General features: G+C 42.3%; 1 protein-coding gene across 1 annotated transcript in view; it reads left to right on the top strand.

The window, feature by feature from the left end:
• brwd1 (bromodomain and WD repeat domain containing 1) overlaps positions 1 to 23,948 on the top strand; it is a 32,057-nt gene extending 8,109 nt beyond the window's left edge. Inside the window, exons 14-44 of the mRNA XM_079573144.1 lie at positions 2,211 to 2,364; positions 2,451 to 2,585; positions 3,048 to 3,176; positions 3,252 to 3,400; positions 4,645 to 4,721; positions 4,819 to 5,016; positions 6,227 to 6,410; positions 6,516 to 6,606; positions 7,169 to 7,291; positions 7,406 to 7,473; positions 8,591 to 8,831; positions 11,194 to 11,310; positions 11,395 to 11,502; positions 11,607 to 11,731; positions 11,811 to 11,893; positions 13,533 to 13,644; positions 13,718 to 13,779; positions 13,915 to 14,070; positions 15,681 to 15,801; positions 15,876 to 16,001; positions 16,092 to 16,161; positions 16,241 to 16,291; positions 18,129 to 18,254; positions 18,377 to 18,529; positions 18,605 to 18,759; positions 19,593 to 19,765; positions 19,886 to 20,005; positions 20,128 to 20,289; positions 21,576 to 21,878; positions 21,967 to 22,110; positions 22,178 to 23,948. Coding sequence (XP_079429270.1) covers positions 2,211 to 2,364; positions 2,451 to 2,585; positions 3,048 to 3,176; positions 3,252 to 3,400; positions 4,645 to 4,721; positions 4,819 to 5,016; positions 6,227 to 6,410; positions 6,516 to 6,606; positions 7,169 to 7,291; positions 7,406 to 7,473; positions 8,591 to 8,831; positions 11,194 to 11,310; positions 11,395 to 11,502; positions 11,607 to 11,731; positions 11,811 to 11,893; positions 13,533 to 13,644; positions 13,718 to 13,779; positions 13,915 to 14,070; positions 15,681 to 15,801; positions 15,876 to 16,001; positions 16,092 to 16,161; positions 16,241 to 16,291; positions 18,129 to 18,254; positions 18,377 to 18,529; positions 18,605 to 18,759; positions 19,593 to 19,765; positions 19,886 to 20,005; positions 20,128 to 20,289; positions 21,576 to 21,878; positions 21,967 to 22,110; positions 22,178 to 23,622 — 5,461 coding nt within the window. The 3' untranslated portion in view covers positions 23,623 to 23,948. The remainder of the gene's footprint in view (positions 1 to 2,210; positions 2,365 to 2,450; positions 2,586 to 3,047; positions 3,177 to 3,251; positions 3,401 to 4,644; positions 4,722 to 4,818; positions 5,017 to 6,226; positions 6,411 to 6,515; positions 6,607 to 7,168; positions 7,292 to 7,405; positions 7,474 to 8,590; positions 8,832 to 11,193; positions 11,311 to 11,394; positions 11,503 to 11,606; positions 11,732 to 11,810; positions 11,894 to 13,532; positions 13,645 to 13,717; positions 13,780 to 13,914; positions 14,071 to 15,680; positions 15,802 to 15,875; positions 16,002 to 16,091; positions 16,162 to 16,240; positions 16,292 to 18,128; positions 18,255 to 18,376; positions 18,530 to 18,604; positions 18,760 to 19,592; positions 19,766 to 19,885; positions 20,006 to 20,127; positions 20,290 to 21,575; positions 21,879 to 21,966; positions 22,111 to 22,177) is intronic.
• The last annotated feature ends 916 nt before the right edge of the window (positions 23,949 to 24,864 follow it).

The raw sequence follows: 24,864 nt of genomic DNA, 5'->3' as shown, positions 1-24,864 counted from the left end.
CTTTTACTTTGCTTCCTAATATGTAAAAAGGAGCAGAGAGGAGCTATCTTGAAAGTTGAGTGACAAAGTTGAGATCTTGCCATGTTATAGTTTAAAATAGCACTTTCCCCCTCGGATTATGCAGTTTTATTGGGGTTCTGTAATTGAAGCCAGGGGACGTAGATTTGACTGAAAGTTGTATGTTGTTGGTTGTTTTATCTTCATAGATGCGATACCATTTGTTTGCCACTATACGGAGACTGCAGCTGATGCCAGGCTCAGCTTAACGGCAGCATAAACACTGACTGTGGAGGCTTTAGGGACAGGCGCTTAAACATGAAATGGCTGATGCTTCTCTATTGCTTAGAGCAGGGGTAGGCAACGTCAGGCCCGGGGGCTAAATCCGGCCCTCCAGCATTGAAGCTCTGGCCCTCACAATGAAGTTGAGAAATAACATAAATCAGAGATCAAAACCCTGTTGGTCTCTTAACCCCACCTGAACCAAGCACATTTTCTCCAGTTTGGCTTTACCCAAATGTAAAAGCTTCTTGAAAAAAAGTGTCAATATAGCAACAAAACGAGGATGAAAACGCAACAAAAAGGAAAAAAAAAAAGCTACGAATAAAAGTGACAAAACGCGAGAAATAAGTGACAAAAAAGGAACAAATGGACGACAAAAACACGACAAAAATCAATGGAGAAAAAGAATGAAAACGCAGCAAAAAAAGCAACGGCACAAAAAGTTACAATCAGTTTTGTAGGTCTTAGCTTAGGCTTTAAGCTCCTAAAGCTTTCTGATTTGGGTAAAGCCGGACTGGAGAGAATGTGCTCGGTTAAGGCAAGAGGTTCAAGTACTCAATTCCTTTACATTTCTTTGCAGAACAGCCACTTAAGTCGTATATGACGTACAACTGGCATTTGTTGAAAGTGAAAGCTTTACTTCGGGTTACTTCGAAAATCGGCCCTCCACAAAGCAAACTTTGCCTACCCCTGGGTTAGAGAGTAGATCGTCTTTGCAAGGAAAGGACCTTGGATGAACTGCTTCAAGTTATATTCCTTAGCACGGCGCTAACAACAACATGTCAAACAAAACCGCCAGGCAAATGTAGTTAAAAGCGAATATCTCTTTCATCTGTGGTGTCTTCGTCCTGATCTCACGTAAGTCTCAAGCTCTCGGTTGCCGTGGCACCGATAGCAGTTTGGAGACATGGCGGAGGAGAAGCATGTTAGGTGATGACGTCATCGCTCCACTTCCGGGTCCAACGGTGTTTTAGCCGTATTGACTATAATGGGATTTTACTGATTGTAACCTGCTCTATCTGATCACACAGAAATATTATTTTTACTCCGGACTGTCTTGAGTAATACCTTTCTGACAGTATCAAAAAAAATAAAAAATGTCTATACATAATGAAGGCTTATTTGGGAACTATGGGAAGAGTACCTGTACAGAAATGTTTTCCATTGACTGAAAACTCATACAAAGTCTTACCTTTTGGGTTTGACATACTCAGTCCAATTTGTCCAGATTTTGTAAAACACGAAAAGTTTTCCATAATGTAGATTTCTTGAATTATATCGTCGGAGGGTCCGGTTTTAGCCACTTATTTTAAGTATAAAATGGAGAATTATTGAGATATCATTTTGTTTCGGTGTAAAACAGTTCTTGGCCTTTAATCTATTAATTCAGCAGAAGATTCAGATAAAGTTGTGTTTTGTTGCTGTGTTTTCTATGGAACTGGAAGTAGCTCATTATTGTGTGTCTGATCTGTGTATTTATTTATTTATTTATGGTTTATTTGGTAGGGACAGAGCAAGTTAACGAACAAGCCACACCGGATTGTAGCCCATGCGTACTCTCAAACACACTCTCATACATCCTGGCCTATTGTACATGTTTTTAGTGGTAGGGGAAACCTACGCAGACACGGGGAGAACATGCAAACTCCACACAGAAAGGCCCCGTCCTTGGTGGGAATCGAACCCGGACCTTCTAGCTGTGAAGCACAAGCACTAACCGCTGTGCTACCGTGCCACCCATGATGTCACACTTAACAAACGAAGAGGGAGATGCTTTGAAAAAATGAAAATGAATGAATTTTGTCCAGTGTCATTATATCGTTGTCATGATCTTCCTCTTTTATATCATGATATAAAAGCCATAGTGTCGACTTGCACGATCGCACATGTATTGTCTGCCATTGATGTTTCTGTTTTTCTGCCCCGATCAGATCTGAACCCGTGAGCGAGGACGACAGCTACTTCAAACCCAAAGTCACCATGGTTGCGTGGGACCGGCACGACAATACAGTTATCACAGCCATAAACAACCATCTCCTCAAAGTGTGGAACTCCTACACAGGGCAGCTGCTGCACGTCCTCAAAGTACCACCATTTACTTGTTACATTCAGAGGAAGTGACATGAAAACAACAACATCCTTTTGGATCTAACTTCCAACACTGATTCTAGGGGCATGAGGCGGAGGTGTTCGTCCTGGAGCCGCACCCCTTTGACTCCAGGATCATCCTGTCTGCCGGCCACGACGGGAACGTCTTCATCTGGGACCTGCTGCGGGGAACAAAGATTCAGCACTACTTCAATATGGTACATGATGATCGTTTTGATTTTAAAGCTGCGGAACATTTCAGCCCTTTTTGTCACAAGAGCAACTAACGTAAGACCAAGCTAGGCACAGACGATGCTATTTTTGCTGCGGTTTTTCAAAATAAAGCATTTGGAAGAGGACCTACTGTGTTTAAACTTCATGGTTGGCCATTTATAGTCAAAGCAAAGCTGGAACATCCCCATATAGTCAAGTTGGTGATGTCCCGCAACCAGCAAAGTAATGAGAGTTGAGCCGTCTCACAGTAAGGACGCATGTTTTTAAGTGTAACCATAGAAACATCTATGATTACATAATTGCTTGTTTATGTGCTATTTATTGGGTGAAAAGTTAAACCTTGTCCCAGTAAATTGGACTAAATTGTGACTAATAAATTAATGGAATCACATGCAGCTGCCATTATAAGAACCATGGACTGACTGAAGTGATTGTGTCCTCCTCAGATCGAGGGCCAGGGACACGGCGCAGTGTTCGACTGTAAATTCACCCCTGATGGACAACGCTTCGCCTGCACAGACTCGCACGGCCATCTGCTCGTCTTTGGCTTCGGCAGCTCCAAGCCCTACGAGAAGGCAAGAATTGGACACATTTACGTCGCGGGGAAGATGCACAGATCGCTCACATTTTGATATGATCTGTCTCCTCAGCTCCCAGACCAAGTGTTCTTTCACACGGACTACAGGCCCCTGATCAGGGACGGCAACGGGTTCGTGCTGGACGAGCAAACGCAGCAGGCCCCTCATCTCATGCCGCCTCCGTTCTTGGTGGACGTGGATGGGAACCCTCACCCGCCCAGGTACACAGGACATAGAAATGATTAATCAGTTATAATATCACTCACACGACTTTGTACATAAAGGCTCTAGGGCTACATCCGAAATCCTCAAATACGTACCTTCTATGTCCTGATTCTAGCTCCTAATCCTTATGATGTGATAGGGTCAACTGTTTGTTCACTTTGCAGTTAGGAACTAAAGGTTCAGAGCTGTGTGCCGTATTGTTGTTTCTCATCCAGCGGCACAAACGGGAAGTGACATCACCAACAGTTTCATAAAAAACTACATTACCCATATAATATTGAATTACAAAAAACACTCCTACTGCAGCCCCTGACTTTAATTACTGAAGCCACATGGCTAGAAATAAATGTTTAAAGGGGCTAGATGCAAGTTGGCCATTTTATACTCACTACTGCCACCTCAGGTCATACGTGTAACTGCAGCTTCTATATTAAGCTCGTGCATGACGGCGCTTCGGACCCGAATTAACACCTTTTTGAGTGACAGTGCAGGATTTTAGAGGCAGTTGTGGTGAACAGGTCTGGGATCATTCTACACATTAGGACATGGCTGGAACATGTAGGGGGAGGAAAATTCATAATTTTAAAATTTTTACACTCCGTATAGTCCCTTTAAGTTTCCTGTAAATGAAAGCAAAAGCACAAATTGCCTTCATTTGGCCATTTACTGAGGCGGCTCTTTATAAAAGTGACAAAATACATGTTAAAGTCACATGTCACTGTTTTAAAGTTAGGCTATTATTATTGAATGTGACCAACAGTGGTTGCGCATGAATTACTGGAGGATGGGGTGGTGATGGGGGGATTGGCAGCGTGGTGGCTAATGGAATGGCACATAGCTCTCTCGCCGGTGAGGAATCGCCAGAGGTCCTTATGCTAAAGGAGGTATGTTAGTTAGCATTGAGGCTCCTTTCCCTCCCTCCCTCCCTCCTAACTGACTGCCTGCCTTATTCAGACGCTTTTTGTCATGGCGGACACTGACGCACATCCGTTTTGGCTTACTTTTTAAGTCAGTAAGAATTGGTTCCATTCTTGTTCGGTTGGAGCACTCTCTGCCGGCACTTGTGGGAACTGTTGGTCTTTAAACAGAAAATAAAAGCTTTTAAGTTGAGTTAGCAAAGAGAAAACTATACCATACATTTGCACTATAAAAACTTGATCACAAAAACAAAGAGATGATGTTTAAAAAATCCATTTGCAGTTTACTCGTCACAAATCTTAATTCTTTAATTTTATTGAAGGTATCAGCGCCTGGTTCCTGGTCGGGAGAACATTTCAGCTGAGCACCTCGTTCCACAGCTGGGATACGTCGCCACAAGTAAGAGCATGACATTTTAAAGTTTCAAGCGGAAAACAGTTGTGTGTTTTGTAAGAACTATCATTAAATTTGTCCCCTGTTGTCTGTCCTCTCCCAGGCGACGGTGAGGTGGTGGAGCAGGTGATCAGCCAGCAGACGGCAGAACCTGAGGAGATTTCCGTGAGGCGCAGCAGTCTCCTGGATGTAGCTATTCGGCAGCTCCAGGAACAACAAGCCCGTCAAACCCAGTCCGGGACTGAAGAGCAGCAGCAGGGGAACAGAGACGTGGCTCCAGCACCGAGCACCCCGCGCAGAGGTAACACCTCTACATAAAACTGTTACAGTAAAATAAAGACGTTCTTGACTTAAAGCCACATCGTGCAGTATTTTACCCCATAAATAAAATTGAAATATAAGCATTTATATTATGACAGATATTTTCATCATTGAAAAAGACCTCATAAATGTACAAACAAACATTTTTGAGGCTCACCCCTCCTAAGATATGACTGTAAGCTTTATCGGGAGTGGGTGCGTCTCCAGCTCGACTCCTTAGAGATGTGACTAAAGGCAGTGGAATTTGAGATTAAAGCAGGTTAGGTTCTCATCCAAATCCATTCTTTGATTACCCACTGCAGTAACAGCATTTTCTGTGTTGAGCTGCTCATCAGGAGCATGTTTTGTTTTGCCTGCAACAGCATAGTCCAAAATGTTACGCAGTGTACCTAAGTAGAAGCTCAGATACAAGGGTTAAAATGTACTACTGCAACTTAAAAGTATTAAAGTACTTCATCATAAACTGACTAAAGTTAAAACAGTCTGTGATGGAACGTGGTTTATAATGTGATTCAATATTGGCTTTGAATTGAATTGTGTCAGAAATTAATAGAAATAATAATAGTGAGATGTGAAGTGCTGATGTAGCCTGAATGTGAACTGTAGCCATACTTATGTGATTTTTTTATTTTATTTTTACAAGCAGTAAAAGCAGTTTCTGCTAAAAGTAACACAATTTTAAAATGTAAGGATAGAAAGTACAGATATGTGAAATCTAGGGGTAATTGTAAAAAGTCGCCATAAAATACAGGTTTTCCAAGATGCATTGTGTCATTAAAGGAATTTTGTCCGAATCAAGGACTTAAATTTCATTAAAAAGTACTAAATTGAATTCAAACTGGCATTAAATCTAAATTTATTGGAAAATGAGGACATTCCTCAACAAAGTTTATTTTAAATACCAAAATTATGGTCTAGAACATTGAGTTTTAGCCCATAATGGCTAAAATTGACCAGGTTCTTTTGCTTTTAAGTTTCCTGTTTTTCCTGTTTGATGAAATGGTTGCATATCTTAAGAAATTAAATATGCGCTGATTATTTTTCTGTGTTTAGTGTAGTATATGAGCATTCAAAATGACATTTGACTTGTTTCTCCCTGGTATATACAGAGTAAAATCTATAGAGATAGGTTAGTTTTTTGATTGCTATCAATCTTTCAGCCCATGTTTAACGATGATGTTGTGTTGCAGTGTCGGTCAACGATCGAGCGGACGTGCAGTCGCCTCCTAACGTGGGTTTGCGGCGCAGCGGTCAGGTGGAGGGCGTGCGGCAGATGCACCAGAATGCCCCTCGCAGCCAAATGGCCACAGAGCGAGACCTGCAGGCCTGGAAACGCAGGGTGGTGGTGCCCGAACTTCAGCCCAGCTCCTACAGGTAAAACCCTTTCACACAGGATTACGTAGCTGCTCAAGAGTGTCGTATGATCAGGTTTTTGTGCCTTTTTGTGCTCATGGAAGTATGTGTTCTCCTTTTTTTTAGGGACCAGGAGGAGATCAGAAGCATTAAAGGAGATGAAGAAGTTGCACTGTTTATTGCAAGGAAAAGACGCATCATGTACAGCAGCTGTCGGGTCAGTATCTTTTTCTATTGTATGGCAAAATTGTACCCCATGTTTCCTCAAACAAAACAATAAAGCAACCAAGCACAGATGACGTTAAAGCAGTACTAAGTAACATGTTTAGCTTAATAAATCCTTTCTGTAGTCCCTCTGGGGGTAATACAAGTGTTAATGGGATCATTGGAGGGTCTTTCATCTCCCACTGGTGTCTCTAGCCAGAAAACCACAAAACCAGATTTTCCTGCACCGGGTTGGAGGCCCCAATACACAATAATGGAATCACGAAGAAGCTAACAGGCTAACGGGCAAAGCTAACTGTGGGCTAGCGCCATTTAAACAGTATTAACAGCCAAGTTTGAATGAAAAAAATGATCTCCATTGTGTAGTTGGATGTACAATATCCCTCTCTCCCTTTGCCTTTTCTGTCAGCGTAGTATTTACTCTCACAGACAATGAGTAAAAAACCGTAACACGCTACGACACCTGCAGTAGCGCTTATGGCCTCTGGGGGCACGAGTTACTCAATTCTGCTTTAAGAACCTTTGTGTTATAATCCAGTTGTGCGTCTCCACAGGATGATTCAGATGAAGAGCCGCCTCTCGTCAAACGGTCTCACAGCCGCACGGACCCTCAGGAGCTTCTGGACTTGTCCTGTGAAGAAGGAGAGGAGACTGCCTCCTCAGACGCACACACGGAGGTAGAGCTCGCTACCTAAAACACTACTTGCTATTTTGCATGGTTTACGTTGATCTTTCTATTGTTGTACAGTGGAGTTCATATTCAAATGTCAAGTCTTTCTTTCTCTGTGCAGGACAATGAACTGGAAGGCAGTGACCTCGATACGTCCAACGATGAGGAGTGGAACAGTGACAGCCCCAGGTATCGAGTTTCAAACTTCTGAAAATGTATTTGAAAAGTTAAAGGGATATTTCAGGATTTTTGACATGGGGCCTCATCTCCTAGTTATCCAGAGTGTTGCTGATTTCTGGAGATTTTTTTTTGTAATTCATGCAGTTCTTATGTTTGAAGAGTTGCGTTATTTGTATGGTATCAGCTAGCCTGCATTAAAAACAGTCTGACCCGCTCCACAGAGCACCTGAGGCAAATCACTTATAACACCAGACGAACCATATGCATGTCTGTGTCGATAGAATATTTTTTTGGAATATAACTGACCTTGCATCACATGAATGATCGCATTTTGAGGGACTATTTTCTAGCGGATCACTCCGCCGCTGCGTAGCTTATACAACCACGAAGCTGATGCTGCTCAAATATAAGTTCTTTTAAATGCAAAATGGTTAAAATTATTCCATCGACACAGACATTTATATCGTCAGTCTGGCGTTATAAGTGATTTGCCTCAGGTGCACTGTGTAGCGGGTCAGACTGTTTTTAATGCAGGCTAGCTGATACCATAGAAATGCACTAGCCTTGCATTAGCCTAGCGCCACGTAACTCTACAAAGTGAAGAACTGTTTACACTACAAAAAAAAATATCTCCAGAAATTAGAAACACTCTGGATAACTAGGAAATGAGGCCCTATGTCAAAAATCCTGAAATATCCCTTTAACATGTTCCAAACTGAGACTTTTTTCACTAATCAAAATTAATCACACTTCACTTTAGTGGCACAGACACTTTTCCAGTTTCCTTTTTCCTGGAAGACGTTGCTTAGAGACGAACACGGTGTAAAGCCAACAATTCAATCAAACTTGTTTATTCACACAGTTGAGCCACAAAAAGATCATTCTCCAAAATAAATCAAACTGCTTTTGTCTTTGAAGTGTTTGAATGATCACACAGGCCAAGGAAATAAGTTAAAATGTTGGAAATTACAAAGAAGCATCTAAAATATACCGCCTAAAAAAGAAATCCAACCCCTAAGTAAATAACATTACAAAGGCCATAATTATGAAGTCCCACCACTAGTTCCAAATCCATCATTTTGCACCACATCGTCTGTCTTTGTGATTAATCCTGCTTTAATTTCAGCCACTCATCGAGCGAGTACTCGGACTGGACGGCAGACGCCGGGATAAACCTGCAGCCCTCCACGCCGCTGTCATCCAGGAAGCGCGTGCGGCGACAGCTCAGCAGCTCTGAGGAGGAGGAGGACGAGGCGAAGGAAGACGACAACGAGGAAGAGGAGGAGAAGCAGCACAGCGACGAAGAGGAGAGTCCTCAGAGGAAACCCAAAAGCAAAGCAAAGAAGGAGAAAACCAAGTCGCCCCGGGTGAGTTCATGACGACTCTTGTGAAGTACGGCTGACATTAAAAGAAGTGTTCGGATTAGTGATTCAGTTTTAAATGGCGGGTATATGGAGAATAGGGATGGCAAGATTAACCTACTTTACTTTTACTGCAGTTATAAAAGCTCACTGTAGGTTAATCATAAGAGTTTTAGGACTCACGGTCACGTCTCATGGAGCTGTATTATTTGTGTTCACTCACCGGTAAAGGCTGAAGAAATCCGCCCCACAACACTGGTTCAGTAATCAAATGTGCAAATCTTATCTATTCTCATATCTGCATAATGCTGCTGATGGAAGAGTCCCAAAAGAACCATGTGCAGCTGCGTTTATGTCACGTAAAAATTAAACGGTGTAAGTGCATGGAAATCAGCTGATCGGTTTGTTTGTCCCATTAATTTACGTCAATTACAAAAGAGTTCAGAAACAGATCACAGGAATAAATTACTATTATTATCTGTTGAAAACATAAACATAAATTTGCTTCCTTTAAATATGGCTTATAATGATTCTATAGCCTATTTATTATTTATATATTTTTTTACTTAATGGCAAAAGCATAAAGATAAAAGACAACACAGATTGAAGGCTAAATAGACTTTTGATTAAAACAACCCTCAAATTAATATGAAAATGTCTTGTTTGTAAACCTTTAGACAGTACTGTTCAGGTTTTGAGAAATCGATTTTATGTCTTTCCCGAGCTTTCTACTAATGGATGTTGGGAAAAAAAAGTAGATGATGTAATGTAACCAGTGCATTAAACCGGAAATCCTGATTGTTCTCATTAATAGGGCCCGACCAATATGGTTTTTCGAGGTCCGATAACGATATGAAGGGGTTTGGCGTGGCCGATAACCGATATACGGTCGATATTTTAAGTAATTTAATTGAATGAATGAATGAATGAATGAATAATCTTTATTCGGACCATAAACAAAACATAAAAACACAAACTCATACGAACTCAAAATACAACCTGCCATGATTGTGGCAGTTGTGAGCTCAGTTTCAGCTCAATACATTTACAGTTTAGTACAAACAATTTTGTTTTACCTTTTGCACCTTTGAGATAAGGCTGTCCGAAAAGGAGTGGGGGGAAGTAAACACTTATTTAGTCCCACCCCTTTTAAGTACTGTCAGTCTCTTTTCCTATTTACTTTTTAGGCTTCCTTAAAACAGTAATTTGAGCACTGTGATCTAAATCAAGTTGTCATATACAGTGTGAATACTACCAATCAACATCAGGTTTGCAACAGCTGAACATGAAAAGTCAGAGATTTTCTTCCGATACATACTTAGAGAATATCCATTCTTTGTATTGATATTTAAACTGTCTGATATTTGGACATCGTTTAAGGTCTACGTGTAATTTATTCCATATTTTAGGACCACAAACGGACACACAGAAACTTTTTCTGAATGTCCGGGCATGGGCAATTTTAAAGTGATCCAAGCCCCTTAAATTATATTTTCCTTCTCTTTCAGAAATCAACTGCTGAATTTTTAGAGGTAGTTACTTATTTTTAGCTTTGTACATTAATTGAGCAGTTTTAAAAGTTATGTCTTGAAGTTTTAGAATCTTGGCTTTAATAAACAATTTGATGTTAAGCGTTTAGTTAAGCATTTATTATAATAGTAAAGGTTTCTGTTATAGAAATATCGGTCGGCCGATGTGGGGATTACAGATGGAAATAAGCGTAGTGGTAAATCTGGTGCAGCCATCTGTTTAGTTTATTGAAAGGACACTGTGCAGTTACATTAAACTAAACTACTAATCAGTTATTGGGTATTTTGATTGGCCGATGCCGGTGTGCGCCAGTGATATTTTCGAACTGTCTATCCTGTGTATGAAGCTTCTAAATGTCAGTGTTGAACTGTGACAGCAGGGGGCGCTGAATATTTATGTATAGTACTTACTTCAGAGGGAGCTTGTTTGAAAGACAAAAATCAGTAGTCTGTGTCTCTCATGGTTCCGACATAAAAAAGTTTATAAGCTAAAATATATAAAGGGGGACTGAGCTCTTTCCGGTGCTGAATACGGAAGTGTCTATCACTTTCGGTCGCGGATATAATATAATATATACAAAATAATATCATACGGCCGATATATTGGTCGGGCCCTTCTCATTAACCTCTTAACCCCCACTTGAACTGAGCACAGTTTCTCCAATTTGGCCATACAAGACTAAAACAAGGATGAAAATGCAATGGAAAAACAAGTGACAGCAATGTGGCAACAACGCAAGGAAAATTATCCGTTTAAATGAGTTTTGTAGATTTGAGTAAAGCTGAACTGGAGAAAATGCTCTTGGTTGAGAGTTTAATAAAATGTCTTGTTTCATCAGCGACCGAAGCCCAGGCCGTCCATCAACAGAGAAGTGTCCAACGAGTTCAGGCCTTCGCAGTGGATCACCGACGTCATGCCCAGGAAGTCGCCCTTCGTCCCTCAAATGGGTGACGAGGTTTGTAAAGTCGACTCGAGTCCTAAAATGGCTCCGTTTTTTTTTTTGCGCTTTGCCTTAAGCCCATTTGTGATTTCATTTTAGGTCATCTACTTCCGCCAAGGACACGAAGCCTATGTCGACGCCGTGTCCCGGAGCGAACTGTATCCCATCAATTTAGAAAAGCAGCCGTGGAAGAAAATGGAGCTTCGGGTAAGACGATGAGATGGGAACAGTGTAGACGGGGCGTTTCCAGGGCAGGTATTGTCCTCTTCTAACCCGGGGCCTTTTGTCTGCTGTCGACTGTTTGCGTGCAGGACCAGGAGTTTGTAAAGATCACTGGAATCAAATACGAAGTCTGCCCTCCGACGCTGTGCTGCCTGAAGCTGACGCTGATCGACACGGGCACTGGCAAAATCACCGACAAGTCCTTCTCTATAAAGTAAGCCTCGCGCACAGGATTTTAGATTCACTTTTACAGTGATCGAGACAACCAAGCATTCCTTTTTTTAATCCAATAGGTATCACGACATGCCCGATGTGATCGACTTTTTGGTCATAAGGCAAAGTTATGATGAAGCACTTCGAAGAAACTGGCAGCCAAGTAAGCAATTCCCAAGCTAAACGTTTTACTATGTTTGCATTCAAATAGTTGCTTTTCCAGCTCAAACATACACTGCTTCACCAATCATCAATATGTGTCCTCGTCAGCTCTTATCCATTAGGTGTGTTCAGGGTTTCAGCAACGCATTAAACTAGCTATGCCAAAATGAAGGCATTAAATGTAATTACTAAGTATGAAATTGGACTCAAAATAGCATTAGATCTAAATTTACTTGAAAATCATGGCATATCTCAACCATTTCTGCTGCTCAAGTTGACCTTGAATACAAAAAATATGGTCTCAACTGGTATGGTTTTAGATTCTGCCCGACACGCGGTTTTAAATAATGCCAGGGCGTTTTCAGAGGCTACAGCTGAAGAATCCCCTTGGTTCCGCCGTTGTAAATCAATCAGAATGCTCTCCTCCTTCCCGCAGTGGGGCAGTTCAAATAACCTATTCTGTTGAATGTAGCTGTTTCTTCTTCGTGTCAGCGCCTCGTTCTTTACTTCCTGATTACACTCGCGTCATTGTTCAAACCCAAAAACTGTCCTCCACTTGTAAAGCCCATAATCCAACATCATCGACTCTGAGCTTGAAGTGTGTTTATCGTGGAGAAGATATTCTTGAAAAAGGAACAGGCCACCAATATTTCCATGCTGACATATGTTCTTACCCGAGTTTAGACGAGTTGATGTGTACCTGTCTGGTCTTTACGCGTGCGCTCAGTCACGCAAAAAGACCAAAGCTGCCGTTAGCATTTAGCCTCTCCTCTATGGGGCGGGGGTGAAGTTGGAAGCGACCAAACACTTCCACTTCTCCCCTATTTAAATACAGTTATGTGAGTAGTTACACGATCCAAGTATAGTTACACAAAATTAAGCATGTCGGGTTTCTAAGCAGATAAAAAGGGGTACTATATTGTAAGGCGTAATACTTTGACATCGCAGTGAAGTGAAGATATTGTGGGAACCCAGGGTGCTGAGGGTGAGTCCTCCCCCTGGTGGATAGTTTGCGAACTGCAGGCCATATTAATAAATAGGAAATATACTCAGAAAAGGCATTTTTGGGGTAAATTTTGTCCCTCTGCACCCCCTAACTAAAATATCTTCCCACGGCTCTGATTGCACGGATGTCGAAGAGCTCCCAAGGTGTTTCGGCCTATTTTTAAAGGAACAGGCCACCGTTTTTCCATACTGATATTTGTTCTTACCTGAGCTTAAACGAGTTGATGTGTACCTGTCTGGTCTTTGTGCCCGTGGAAGAGCGTGGTAGCTCCCAGCTTCGCCCCCGTTTGGAGCTATAGGAATATACTGGGAGAGGCCAAATGCTAACATCTTTGGTCTTTTGCGTGACTGAGCGCACGTGTAAAGACCAGACGGGTACGCATCAACTCGTCTAAGCTCAGGTAAGAACATATCTCAGTATGGAAAAACGGTGACCTGTTCCTTTAAGCTCCATATGTAGGATATGTCCACAAACAAGCAACATATCGTACCTTTTGTGTCAATATATTATTGTGTCACACATCAAACTTCTCAGTGCAACTTCAGAATTGACAGAAGCGAAATCAGGCGTAAGACAGCGAAATGGAATGACTTGTCCCAGTAGGGCAATTAACTTTGTTCCTCACGTTCTGCAGACGACCGGTTCCGCTCCGTTATAGACGACGCCTGGTGGTTTGGGACCATAGTCTGTCAAGAGCCGTATCAGCCAGAGTATCCCGACAGCCTGTTCCAGTGCTTCAAAGTCAGGTGGGTAAAAAAAAAACATTTATTTATCAGTTATTAGCTCGTACTTCTTGACATTGTCTTGCATTATCTCCAGGTGGGACAATGGGGAGACGGAGAAGCTGAGTCCGTGGGACGTCGAGCCCATTTCAGATGAAGGTAAGCGTTGATTACTGGGTCTTGTGTGTTTGTAGCTTTAAAGATATAATATTTGAGCATAGAAATGAATGAATGTATGAATCATAAACCCTTGAAAAGTCCTTTATGTTGAAGAGTGCGCTGTGTGTTTTCCAGCCCAGCAGCCGGAGACGGAAGGAGGCGGGATCCCAGTGACGGCGGAGGAGATGAGGGAGCTCATGTACAAACCGGTGCCCGGGGAGTGGGGCGAGCGCAGCCGGGACGAGGAGTGCGAGCGCATCATCGCCGGCATCAGTCAGCTCAACACCGTGGGTGAGTCAAACCTGCATTCTCACAGTCTATTCACGACAGAAGCTTCACCCTCGCCTCTGACATGCAGCAGTCTGGGCTTCATTTGCTTTAAGAGCCTATTCTATGCTAGGAAGTATTTTTGAACTGCCCAGTTAATGCTCCTCCTGAGGTCCTACTTATCCAGGAAATGCTTTCTTTACCACTCGCTCTCTAGCTAAGTCTGATCTTTTCTGTGCAGAGAAGGAGAAGGGTGGAAAGAACTTGGTTAGTTCACTTCTGTAACCAGGAAGTGAAACCACAAGATATTTCATTTCAGCTGTTTTAGAACAAAATTGCATTTTCTAACCAACAATGTGTAAGATACTGATAGAGTTGTGTTTGACATTAACAAATATGTGCAAAAAGCATTAGACACGCTCTTTAATCTATGTAAACTCAGACATTTGACCTGTTATCTGCCATCTTAGGGTAAGGTTTAGAGTTGTTCATTTCCTCCAATTATGCATATCCAAATAGCAAAATATATTGACAGGAGCGCTTAACACTGTGGGTGTGATACCTCATTTGAAAGCCCAGACCTTCTAGTTTCTAAAAATATGTGTAAGATCTGTGTGAGTGAAACACAACTTGCATCACATTTGCTGTTCCTAACCCTAGTCCCTGAACCTAAACCCCTGATGGGCAAGTAACAGGTTAAGGGTTTTTCATGTCCATCCCTCCATTACCCAATAACAACAATTTAGGGAGGCACAATATATCGCAATAAAAATATCGTATCATATTAGTTGATGCAATATCCGTATCGCAAGGAGCCACAACATATCGCAACATCACTTAAGTCTTCAATGGACCTAGATCGACACTTTTTTTTGTGCAAATTCAGCGAAAAAATGCACTGAATTCATAAATAAAAAAAGTTCTAGCTCAAATTTGAGTTAAACATTTACTAATTTAGTTCAGTTTTAGTTTGGTTGTGTTGTCAAGTCTTCTTATGAAACAATTTAAGTTATAATACAATCTACTTACAACTTGTGTTCAATTAGAATGGAACATATCCATCCATCCATCCATTTTCTTTCACTTGTCCATTGCCGGGTCGTGGGGGCAGCTGTTGGAGCTGCCCATATCACATTGCACCAGCCTCTTATGGTGGTGGGTCTACAGAAGGACGGCCTCATGGTTCAAAACGGGCCTGTTGGTCTCTCATAAGGGGCTTCTGAACCGCTCTTTGTCTGACCCATCACCTAGGACCTGTTTGCCCTGGGAGACCCTACCAGGGGCACGAAGCCCCCGACAACAGAGCTCCCAGGATCATTCGGGCGCTCAAACCCCTCCACCACGTTAAGGTGGCGGTTCCAGGAGGGGTTTAGTAAAATGTTGCAATAATATCATTATTGCAATATTGCACAATAGTATCACATATCTTACTTCAATATCGTGCAGCCCTACAACAGATCACACCTTTCTACTATTTCATGTGGTCACCTACGGGTCCAGACCAGTTTAAAAAGTCATTTCTAAAGCATGATAGTGGAGTAAATGACAGCCACACAGTGCTTTTACGATGAATCTTCCCTTTACCCTTCTACCCTGTTTCTGTGTTCATGCTCTATTGTCTGTTTTATCTCCAGAGATCGTTGCGCCCTTTGCTGGCCCCGTGGACTTACTCCAGTACCCCACCTACTGCACTGTGATCGCCTACCCCACCGACCTGGGCACCATCAAGCTGCGGCTCATGCACAGGTTCTACAGGTAAAAGCTCTCGTCTTGTGTCACATTTGTGAAATTCAAAGACATTTAACTTTTGCGTCCGTTCCATCCTGCAGACGACTTTCTGCACTAATTTGGGATGCGAGATATATCGCAACCAACGCGCGCACTTTTAATGAGCCAAGGAGCAAAATAGCCCACTCAGCAAAACTCATCTCCAATGTTCTCCTGAAGTTCATAAAGTATGTTTCGCTCGCACCATAAATCTGTTGGATAATGTCAAGGCAAATTCGACTCTCGAGCTCCTACAATGTTATTGTGCTTTCTTGTAGCAATCCAAGCTGCACAGACATCATGGAGATTTACAACGCGGTGGAGGAGATGGATGAAGATGAGGATGAAGTGCGTTTCTCAATTGTTCATTCACGATAATCATTAATATGAAAAGCGTATTATTTACCAAACTTGCAAATGTTCTTAGGAGGAAGACACTGAGGTTCCTGGAACTTCGTCCGAACCTCGGATGCGTCAGGTAAAGTCACAAACTTTAATGTCATCGATTAACTTTTGCAGGTTCTTTTAGACGTCTTTAACACATTTAGACAGCCCACAGGCGACTCTTTAAGAGGGGGGGTATTATACAAAATTGACTTTGTAGAGCTTTTTACCATTTCACAATGTTGTCTCATCAAAAACATGCCGGGAGCAGTGTTTCGAGCCGCTAGGGCAGGGATAGGCAAGTTGGCTTGGTGAGGGCCGATTTTCTTCATTGTAAAAAGACCAAGGGCCGGACCTGCCAATTGGAGATAAGCCCGACATTGTAAATGTGCAGATCTTCCACACATTATTGTTCTGTTTTCTGGATCTAGACGACACATATTTTAGTACAGATATCGGATAAAGCATTGTTCAGATATTGAACGGTACCCAGCCCTATACATGACCTAATTGGGTGTTTTTGTTTAGAAATTTTGAAAGATTTGACTGTATTTTGCACATTTTATTCAAACAGGCATTTGACCTCTGATTTGTGTAATAATATCATCATCAAAATCATTCAACAAATTCTGAGGGCCAGAGCTTCTATGCTGGAGGACCGGATTTGGCTCTCGGGCCTGACATTGCCTATCCCTACGCTAGTGCATCTTTGAGTAATATTTGGATCTTCACTAGTGCCTCAGCAGCGCAGCGACTGCTCCTAAAAAGCTCCTCCAGAGCTCCTACGTTTCCAGGAAAGGCTTTCTTCACCTCAGAAATTGAGGTCATCGCGAAGTAGAAACATTCGCCATAGCTTCACTACAACCACACAAGCCTCTTTATTGAAACACCTGCGCAACAAAGGGGAGTAAGAGGAGGGGGATGGGTAGCTCACTCGGAGGCTCAGGAGGTGAAACTTCTGGATATTCTGTTTCAGCTTTTTTTTTAGATCAATATTGCATTTTCTAACCAATAAAGTGTAAAGTGATGAAGATGTGTTTGATGATATTGCCAAATGCCTACAAAAAGTAAAATACCCCCATTTAAAACTAGAGGTTGACCGATATGGGGTTTTCTAAGGCCGATGCCGATTTTGGGGAATTTTTATTGGCCGATGCTGATATTTTTGGCAGATTTTTCCAAATGTCTTTACTACAATCCTGTGTATGATGCTCCTAAACTGTAAAATGTATCAGTGTTGAAATGTGACAGCAGGGGGCGCTTTATTGGGGCATAAGGCTGATGTATTTATGTTTAGTAGGTATTTTAGAGGGAGCTTGTTTGAAAGACACTAGCCATTTTTTGTTTTGGAATCTGCTGATTTTGTTCTATCTCTTATGGTTCCAAGATTATAAGCAAAAGTCTGCAGCATAAAGATATATAAAATACGATCCGAGGTGTACAAACCTGTGACAGATTTTCACTGCTGACTGCTCTTTCCAAGGCAAAACCGGGAACTCTCTATTACTTTCGGTTCTGAATTTACAGTATGTAAAATACCCAAATATTGGCCGACCTCTATTGAAGACACTCGCCTGCTCATGTTTGCCGTCATATCCCGGTGTTTTCTAATTTTCCCTCTAGATAAAATCCTACGTGCTCCTCTATGTGTACATTTTACCACCGTATGGTTAAGGTTTTGACACAATTGCTTATTGTTTTGCTCACATTTAATGCTAAGTACTTATATTGCGATATTCCATTAAAACATTTCAACAGTGTTATCGCAATAGTCAAGAGTTGGAGCTGGAGAATAACCCTCTGCAGCAGCCACAGATCAGCCATGTGCACTGATTGTAAAGGGCTTTATGTTCCTGATCCCAAACCAGCTGCTGTAAAAATCATATAACGTTTTCCTAAATTTGACCTTCCTCTTCTGCTTCTGCTCGTAGCGCTCCGCTGAAGTCCCGCCTGATCGCGACTCATGGAAGGGTCAGTGCAAGAAGCTCATCAACTATATTTTTCAATGCGAGGACTCTGAGCCATTCAGGCAGCCCGTGGATCCTGACAACTATCCAGTGAGTCCTATACGTTTACATGAGAAGCTTTTCGATATAAATCAGATGTCAATGACTTTAAATACAGTGTAGAAAGCTGACCGTTGCTAAGAAACGAAGTAAAAATATCTTTGATTGCCCAGGATTACCAGGACATCATCGACACGCCTATGGACTTTGGATCGGTGAAGAGAACTTTGGACGACGACCACTATGACAACCCCATAGAGTTGTGCAAAGACGCTCGGTTGATATTTGCCAATGCCAAAGCCTACACGCCCAACAAACGCTCCAAGGTACCGCCCTTTCTTTTTAAATAATGCCTCCGTTTCCTCTACAGTTTTTTGAAGGATCCTCCTTTTGTCTTAAAGATTTACAGCATGACCTTGCGTCTCTCGGCCTTTTTCGAAGAGCAAATCAGGAACGTCATATCAGAGTACAAAACTGCCGTGAAGAGCAGCGACCGGCTCCGGCGAAGCCAAAGGTTCCGGAAGAAGATGCAGGATCAGCCGCCAACCACCCATAAGTTAGTCCATTTAGACGTCTACATTTGAATTAGGAATGAGTGTGTGGGAAGTGTTTTCCTTTCCAAATCGATTGAAAAAGCCGTTGTACATTTGTCTTGAATTCTCCTAAGTTTAAAATCTGAACCGAGTTGCTCATGACTCCTTGAATCCTTAAAGCAACAGGCCACCATTTTTCCATACTGAGATATGTTCTTACCGGAGCTTAGACGAGTTGATACATATCTGTCTGGTCTTTGTGTCCGTGGAAGAGCTTGGTCGCTTCCAATTTAACCCCCATTTGGAGCTATAGGAATATACTGGGAGAGGCTAAATGCAAACAACATCTTTGGTCTTTGTGCCTGCCCTCAGTCACGCTAAAAGACCAGACAGTTACGCATCAACTCGTCTAAGCTCAGGTAAGAACATATCAGTATTGTAAAAACGGTGGCCTGTTTCTTTTTAAGTTTTCGTGGCAAAAACTACATAGATCGTTCACATTTGTCTCTGCTCTTCTCGCTAATGCTTTGTAAAACCACTAACTTCCTTGTTTACAAAGTATGCGGCTTGCGCCATATTCAGCTTTTCTCTGATTGATTAATGTGCTTCTCAATCGCGTCTGTCGGGAATTCGAAGAAATTACGCCTAATCCTAGACTGCACGTCTTTGTAAAGAACAGGAACAGCGTGTTTCCGGCTGGTCAGACTACTAATTACTTAGCCTTTTGTCTTTTTGATTGATTATAGACACATTTGATGAAAAAACAAAACAAATCATTTGCATTTGTTTGTGTCTGATAACAGTTCTTATAACTTGCAGCCCCACGGCTTTTAAATGAATGTCCTTTTCTGTCTAGTCATAGTCACAACAGAAGAGGTGCTGTCAAAACTCAGGAAACCAGGGAGGCCACATCAGTGACCAAATCTACCTCAGCTCAAGTGAGTGCCTCTGAGAGAGCCCGCCGGAGCCGCCGCAGCTCAAAGAACAGCTCCTCCGAGGACGACGCTAAAGCTGCTTCTTCATCATCAGGTACTGTAGTATTTCTATGCCATAATAAAATAAAGTAACATTATGTATTATGTATTACAAACAACATTTTACAAACAACTTGACAAAAACATAATTTGAGTTTCTGTCCTCTGTCTTCAGAATCTGAAAGTGAGAGCGATGCCAGCGAGTCCGAGGATGACAAATGCTCAAGAGGCTCTAGACAACACGGCAAGAAAGCTCGGCCTGCAAGAAGTAACAGCTCCAAGCATGGGAGAAAAGGTTGGTTATGGAAGATGACTGGGCAACGGCTCAGGCTTCACGTTTATTTACATGGCAAAGCAAGAGATAATGTGTTTTTTTTTAAGTTCTAACCACATCACAAATCTTGATATTCTTCGTAGCCGTTAGTGACAGTGATGATGACAATGAAGAGGAACCAGCCAGTGATAAAGAGAAGAAGTCTTCCCGCTATTCCAGCAGTCGCAGTCGCTATCCCAGCAGGTCAAGCCACAGGAGCACAAGACTCGCTCGAAACCGCTCGGCTGCCGACAGAAGACCCACAGGTTTGTTCACTCTGTGTGGCTCGATCAGCTCTTAGTGATGGGCCAGTGTAGCGCAGCGGTTAATGCTTGTGCTTCACAGCTACAGGGTCCTGGGTTCGATCCCCGGCCGGAGGGGCCTTTCTGTGTGGAGTTTGCATGTTCTCCCCGTGTCTCCGGTTTCCCCTAGAATAGAATAGAATAGAAAAACTTTATTGTCCACCATGCACAATGATGGCAGAAATTTGTCTTTGGCTTGCTCATACATTCCACTCATACATTCCAATACATTTAAAATCAGTTCATTATAAAATCGGTTCACTGCAGACACAGCAGCAGCAGGTTCACTACATTACGAAAAGGAACAGACTGACTCAACGACATTAGTACTTACAACTTATTTAGCTCCTTGATGGCAAAGGGAACAAAGGAATTCCTGTACACATTTTTCTTGGCACAAGGAAGTCTGTGTCTCTGCCCTGATGGAAGGAACTCAAAGTGATGGGACAATGGGTGGCTATCGTCATCTGTGATCTTAATACAGACACGACGCACTGCTTTACTATAATGCTGAGATAAACTGGTTTGTTCTTGGCCTGTTATTTTACTGCCCTGTTTAACAACTCTGCCAAGTTTAGCTTTGTTTTTGACAGTTAAATGACCGAACCAAGAGACTATGTTAAATATCAGTACGCTCTCAATGAAACACTGATAAACCCTTGATAAGATGTGGTCACTAACAAAACCTCTCAGCTGACGCAGCAGGAAAAGCCTTTGCTGAGCTTTCTTGTAAACACAGTCAACATGTTCGTTAAATGTGAACGAAACATGTACAATAGGCCACAATGAATGTAGTGTGTGAGTGAGTCGTTAGTGGTGGTCGCAGGGACCGATGTAACAGACAGGTATATTGTGGCTACAATAGGAGCTTACCACCACCGATTATGAAATGAATGAATAATGACTACAGTGCAGCGCTTTGAGAAACTTGGTAACACAGGTTTGTAAAGTGCAATACAAGCATACGCCATTACAGTGAGTCCAATGTGTGACTGAAGCTTCGATTAATACTGCCATCTGCTGTCAATTTAAATGTCTCGCAACAGTGAAAAATCTAAAAAGGCTTATGCTATTAACTACATCAATAAGTTCCTATAGGTGTGAGAAACAATTCAAACTTTTTTACACTCATAAATGTTTAATTTCCCAAACTGAGGCCTCCGTTGTGGGATTTTCTAGTTCTTCATACATATACTTTCATTTGACACACCCACAGTTGCTCTTAGAGACATAATCTGTTTGTCTTTCAGACCGAGCCGTGGTGAATGGCCACAGCAGCAGGTCTCTCAGGGAAAGGCGGCGGCGGCGCAGTGACTCTGACGGAGCCACCTCCCCGGGCTCCGAGGAGGAAGAGGAGGCCTCACGCCGCAGGTCTACGAAGAGGAAGACCGCACGGGCCGCGTTTAATAAGATCAAACTGATAGAGGCTTCAGAGGAGGAAGATGAGGAGGGAGATCAGGACAAAGAAAAGCCTGGGAACAGCCATCCACGAAACTCCGCCCGGGCGAACAAACGAACAGCAGTGATCGAGAGCAGCTCGGAATCAGAAGGAGGTAGAAAAACACCAGGAACTCTCTTTTTCTTTATTTCTTTTTTATTCTGGACTTAAATCGAGATGTATCTTTTTTTTTTTTTTTTTAGATTCTCAGAACACAAACAAATCTGGTAATGAATCCAGTGAAGATGAAGATGAAAACTCTAGAAACGCTTCTCCTTCTCCTAAACAAAATGGAAACATGAGAGCCGCTAAAAAGACAAGAAGGGATCATAAACCAAAAGGCAACCGTAAGTCAAATTGTTTTGTTAGAACGGATTATGTTTATAATGTGATTCTAATTCATTTCATCTGCAGATATCTTGGCGAATGGACATGGTGCTAAACAAGGCTCAGAACAAGAGGAATCCAGTGAAGAGAGCTCTGGAGAAGCAGATAAAGAACGGTCTGAGAAACCTGTGAGAAAAAGTAGGATTTCCAGTGATGAAGAGGAGCAGGATGAAGATGACTGGCGGCCGTCTAAAAAGGACAAAAGTTCTAAACCACAGAAACGCACACATCAAAATGGACGGGGTGTAAATGAAAGTGGTTCTAAGAAAATCCCAAACAAATTCTCTGCAAAAAGCGAAGACCTCGCAAGTTCTTCAGCAAAGTCTAAACGGGAGTCTGCAGAGTCAGAGGAGTTGAGCGACACTCCGAAGTCCTCCAGCTCACGTGTGAAGAAGAGGACAAAAAACAGCTCCAGTGATGACTATGAGCCGAACTCGGAGAGGCCAAACAGAAACAGGAGCAAACCCAAACGAAGCCGAGGCGACACCTCTGAGAGTTCCAACCATGAATACAAGCCTCGACACAAGTTCAAACGAAAAAGGTCCACGGGCTCTTCTGAGGAGTCTGATCAGTCAGACAGCAGTTCAACCCGAAGGCCAAGGCTTAGGACTTTGCCAAAAAAGAATTATGTCAGTGACAACTCCCTTTCTGAAGCCTCTGAGAGACAAACTAAATCGAGAAATGGAAACTCTACTTCTTCATCCAACAGGCCTTCAAGACAAAAATCCAACAGAAACTTATCTAATGGAACAAGAGATCAGCCTAGACTTAGAACTTTACCTAAAAAGAATTATGCCAGTGATGATTCCTTTTCTGAAGCCTCTGAGAGTCAAGCAAATCCGAGAAATGGAAACTCCACCTCAGCATCAAACAGGCCAAAAAGACAAGAATGTAACCGAAACATCGCTAATGGAACAAAAGAGCAGCCGACTCCCAACAAGAGGAAACGCATTTACACTTCAGACTCTGAGGAGGCAGAGAAGGAGGAGGAGGACAAGGAGCCTGTGACCAAGAAGAGCAAGAACAACAAGTCGGGGTCCTCAAAAAGTCCCCAAAAGACAAAACCCAAATCACAGGGTAGTGACAGCAATGAGGAAGACTCTGGTTCGGAGTCTGCAGATGAAGAAGAGGACACTGGCCGTTCAGAGGGAGCCAAAAGAAATATAAAGCGGCCAAACCGTGAAAAGGGAAGGGAAAGTTACAGCAGCAACAGCAGCCACACATCGAACTCAGAAAGTGAACAGTCTTCTGTCTCTGAACACTCATTCTCCGGCTCAGGGTCCCACAGCAGTCCAAAGAGGAGGCAGGTTCACCGGCGCTCCCAGAGGGCGTCCCGCCAGCTCAGGCAGCGCCGCACTTTGGCTGCCTCAGAGGAGGAGGGGAGTGACGAGTCGTATGGCAAGAAGCGGACACCACGTGTGAATACACGCTACAGGGGAAAAAGAACTGTCAATTATCACGACAGTGAATGAAGGATTTAGTCTGGGGCTTTTATTGATTAGTTAAGTTGCATCCAGATTTGTTTGTCTGTGCTTTTGTGAATGTGTGAAATGATCCGTTAATGCTCAGAATACTTTTGTCTTACACATATCTCTAAAATCAGACATGCAGCCATCACCCAGATATGCAAGTTTTGTTCAACTAGATTTTGTTGAGGTTTTAAACCTTAAATTCTTTAGTGACTCAATAAAAACGGCAGCAGCAGATTTATACTTTCGCTAAAACACTAGGATGCATTTATAGCAGACCACAAAGGCATTCACAATTCTACCATGTCCTATTCGGATTCGTGACTCGAGAAAATAACGTGATTGCCTTTCAATTCTATTTCGACTGGCACACTGCAGTAAGTCTAATCATATTAGCACACAAATCTGTGGCGAGTGGCCTGTCTGATTTTAGAACAGAGCATTTTAGAATTGGAGCACTTTGGGATTTTCAGATAGATCATTTAACATGTTTACGTGAGTATGAATTTGCAAATCTAACATCAAATACTTAAGCAATGGCCCCACACTTAACAGCTTTAGATATTAACTGGAGACCTTCAAAGGGACGCTTGATGGTCGCTTTATGGTAGTAGCACTGGAGTCTTTGAGAGAAAATGCTGTGAATCTGTTTCATTCAGGGATATTATTTATATTTTCTATGAAAAACTTGTTTATAAATGGAATTCAAGCATTTGAACTGCTGTTTATCACAAGGACGGTGAACGCTCATCTCCCAAAAGCTTAAGATATGGCCAGCTGAGTTACCATTCTGGGGATTTCTGTCTGCTTGGGTGCTATATAATATACCTCTGTTTAATCGAGCATATTGCTGGCTTGCACTAAAAGACACTGTACTGAGGTATTTCATACACTAGTTTTGCATTAGAAACTCAGGGGTCAGCTAAGTTTACTGTAGTCTCAGTCATGCAGATACTTTTGGAGCTGAAGTAAAGGCAATTCCAGGTCGGAAAATGTCCACGCACATGAACTGGGACAAAATACTTCATGAATCTATGGAAAGACTTTAGACTACAGCACTCCCTTGTAGATTCACACACAAGCTTGACTGTACTGAATTAAATGAGCCAAATAGAAGTTCCCCCGACACATTTCATTTTGTTAGTGTTTTTGTTCGTGATTGGTGTAGATACTGTATGTGATTGAGCGGTGGCGATCAGTCAGTAGCTACTAGCAAAATTAATTTAATGTTATATTTGTTTTTTG

Source organism: Gobius niger, assembly GCF_951799975.1.
Source record: "Gobius niger genome assembly, chromosome: 1".
Classification (NCBI taxonomy): Eukaryota; Metazoa; Chordata; class Actinopteri; order Gobiiformes; family Gobiidae; genus Gobius; species Gobius niger.
The sequence above is the reverse complement of the archived record's forward strand: the minus strand, read 5'-3'. Positions and strand labels throughout refer to the sequence as shown.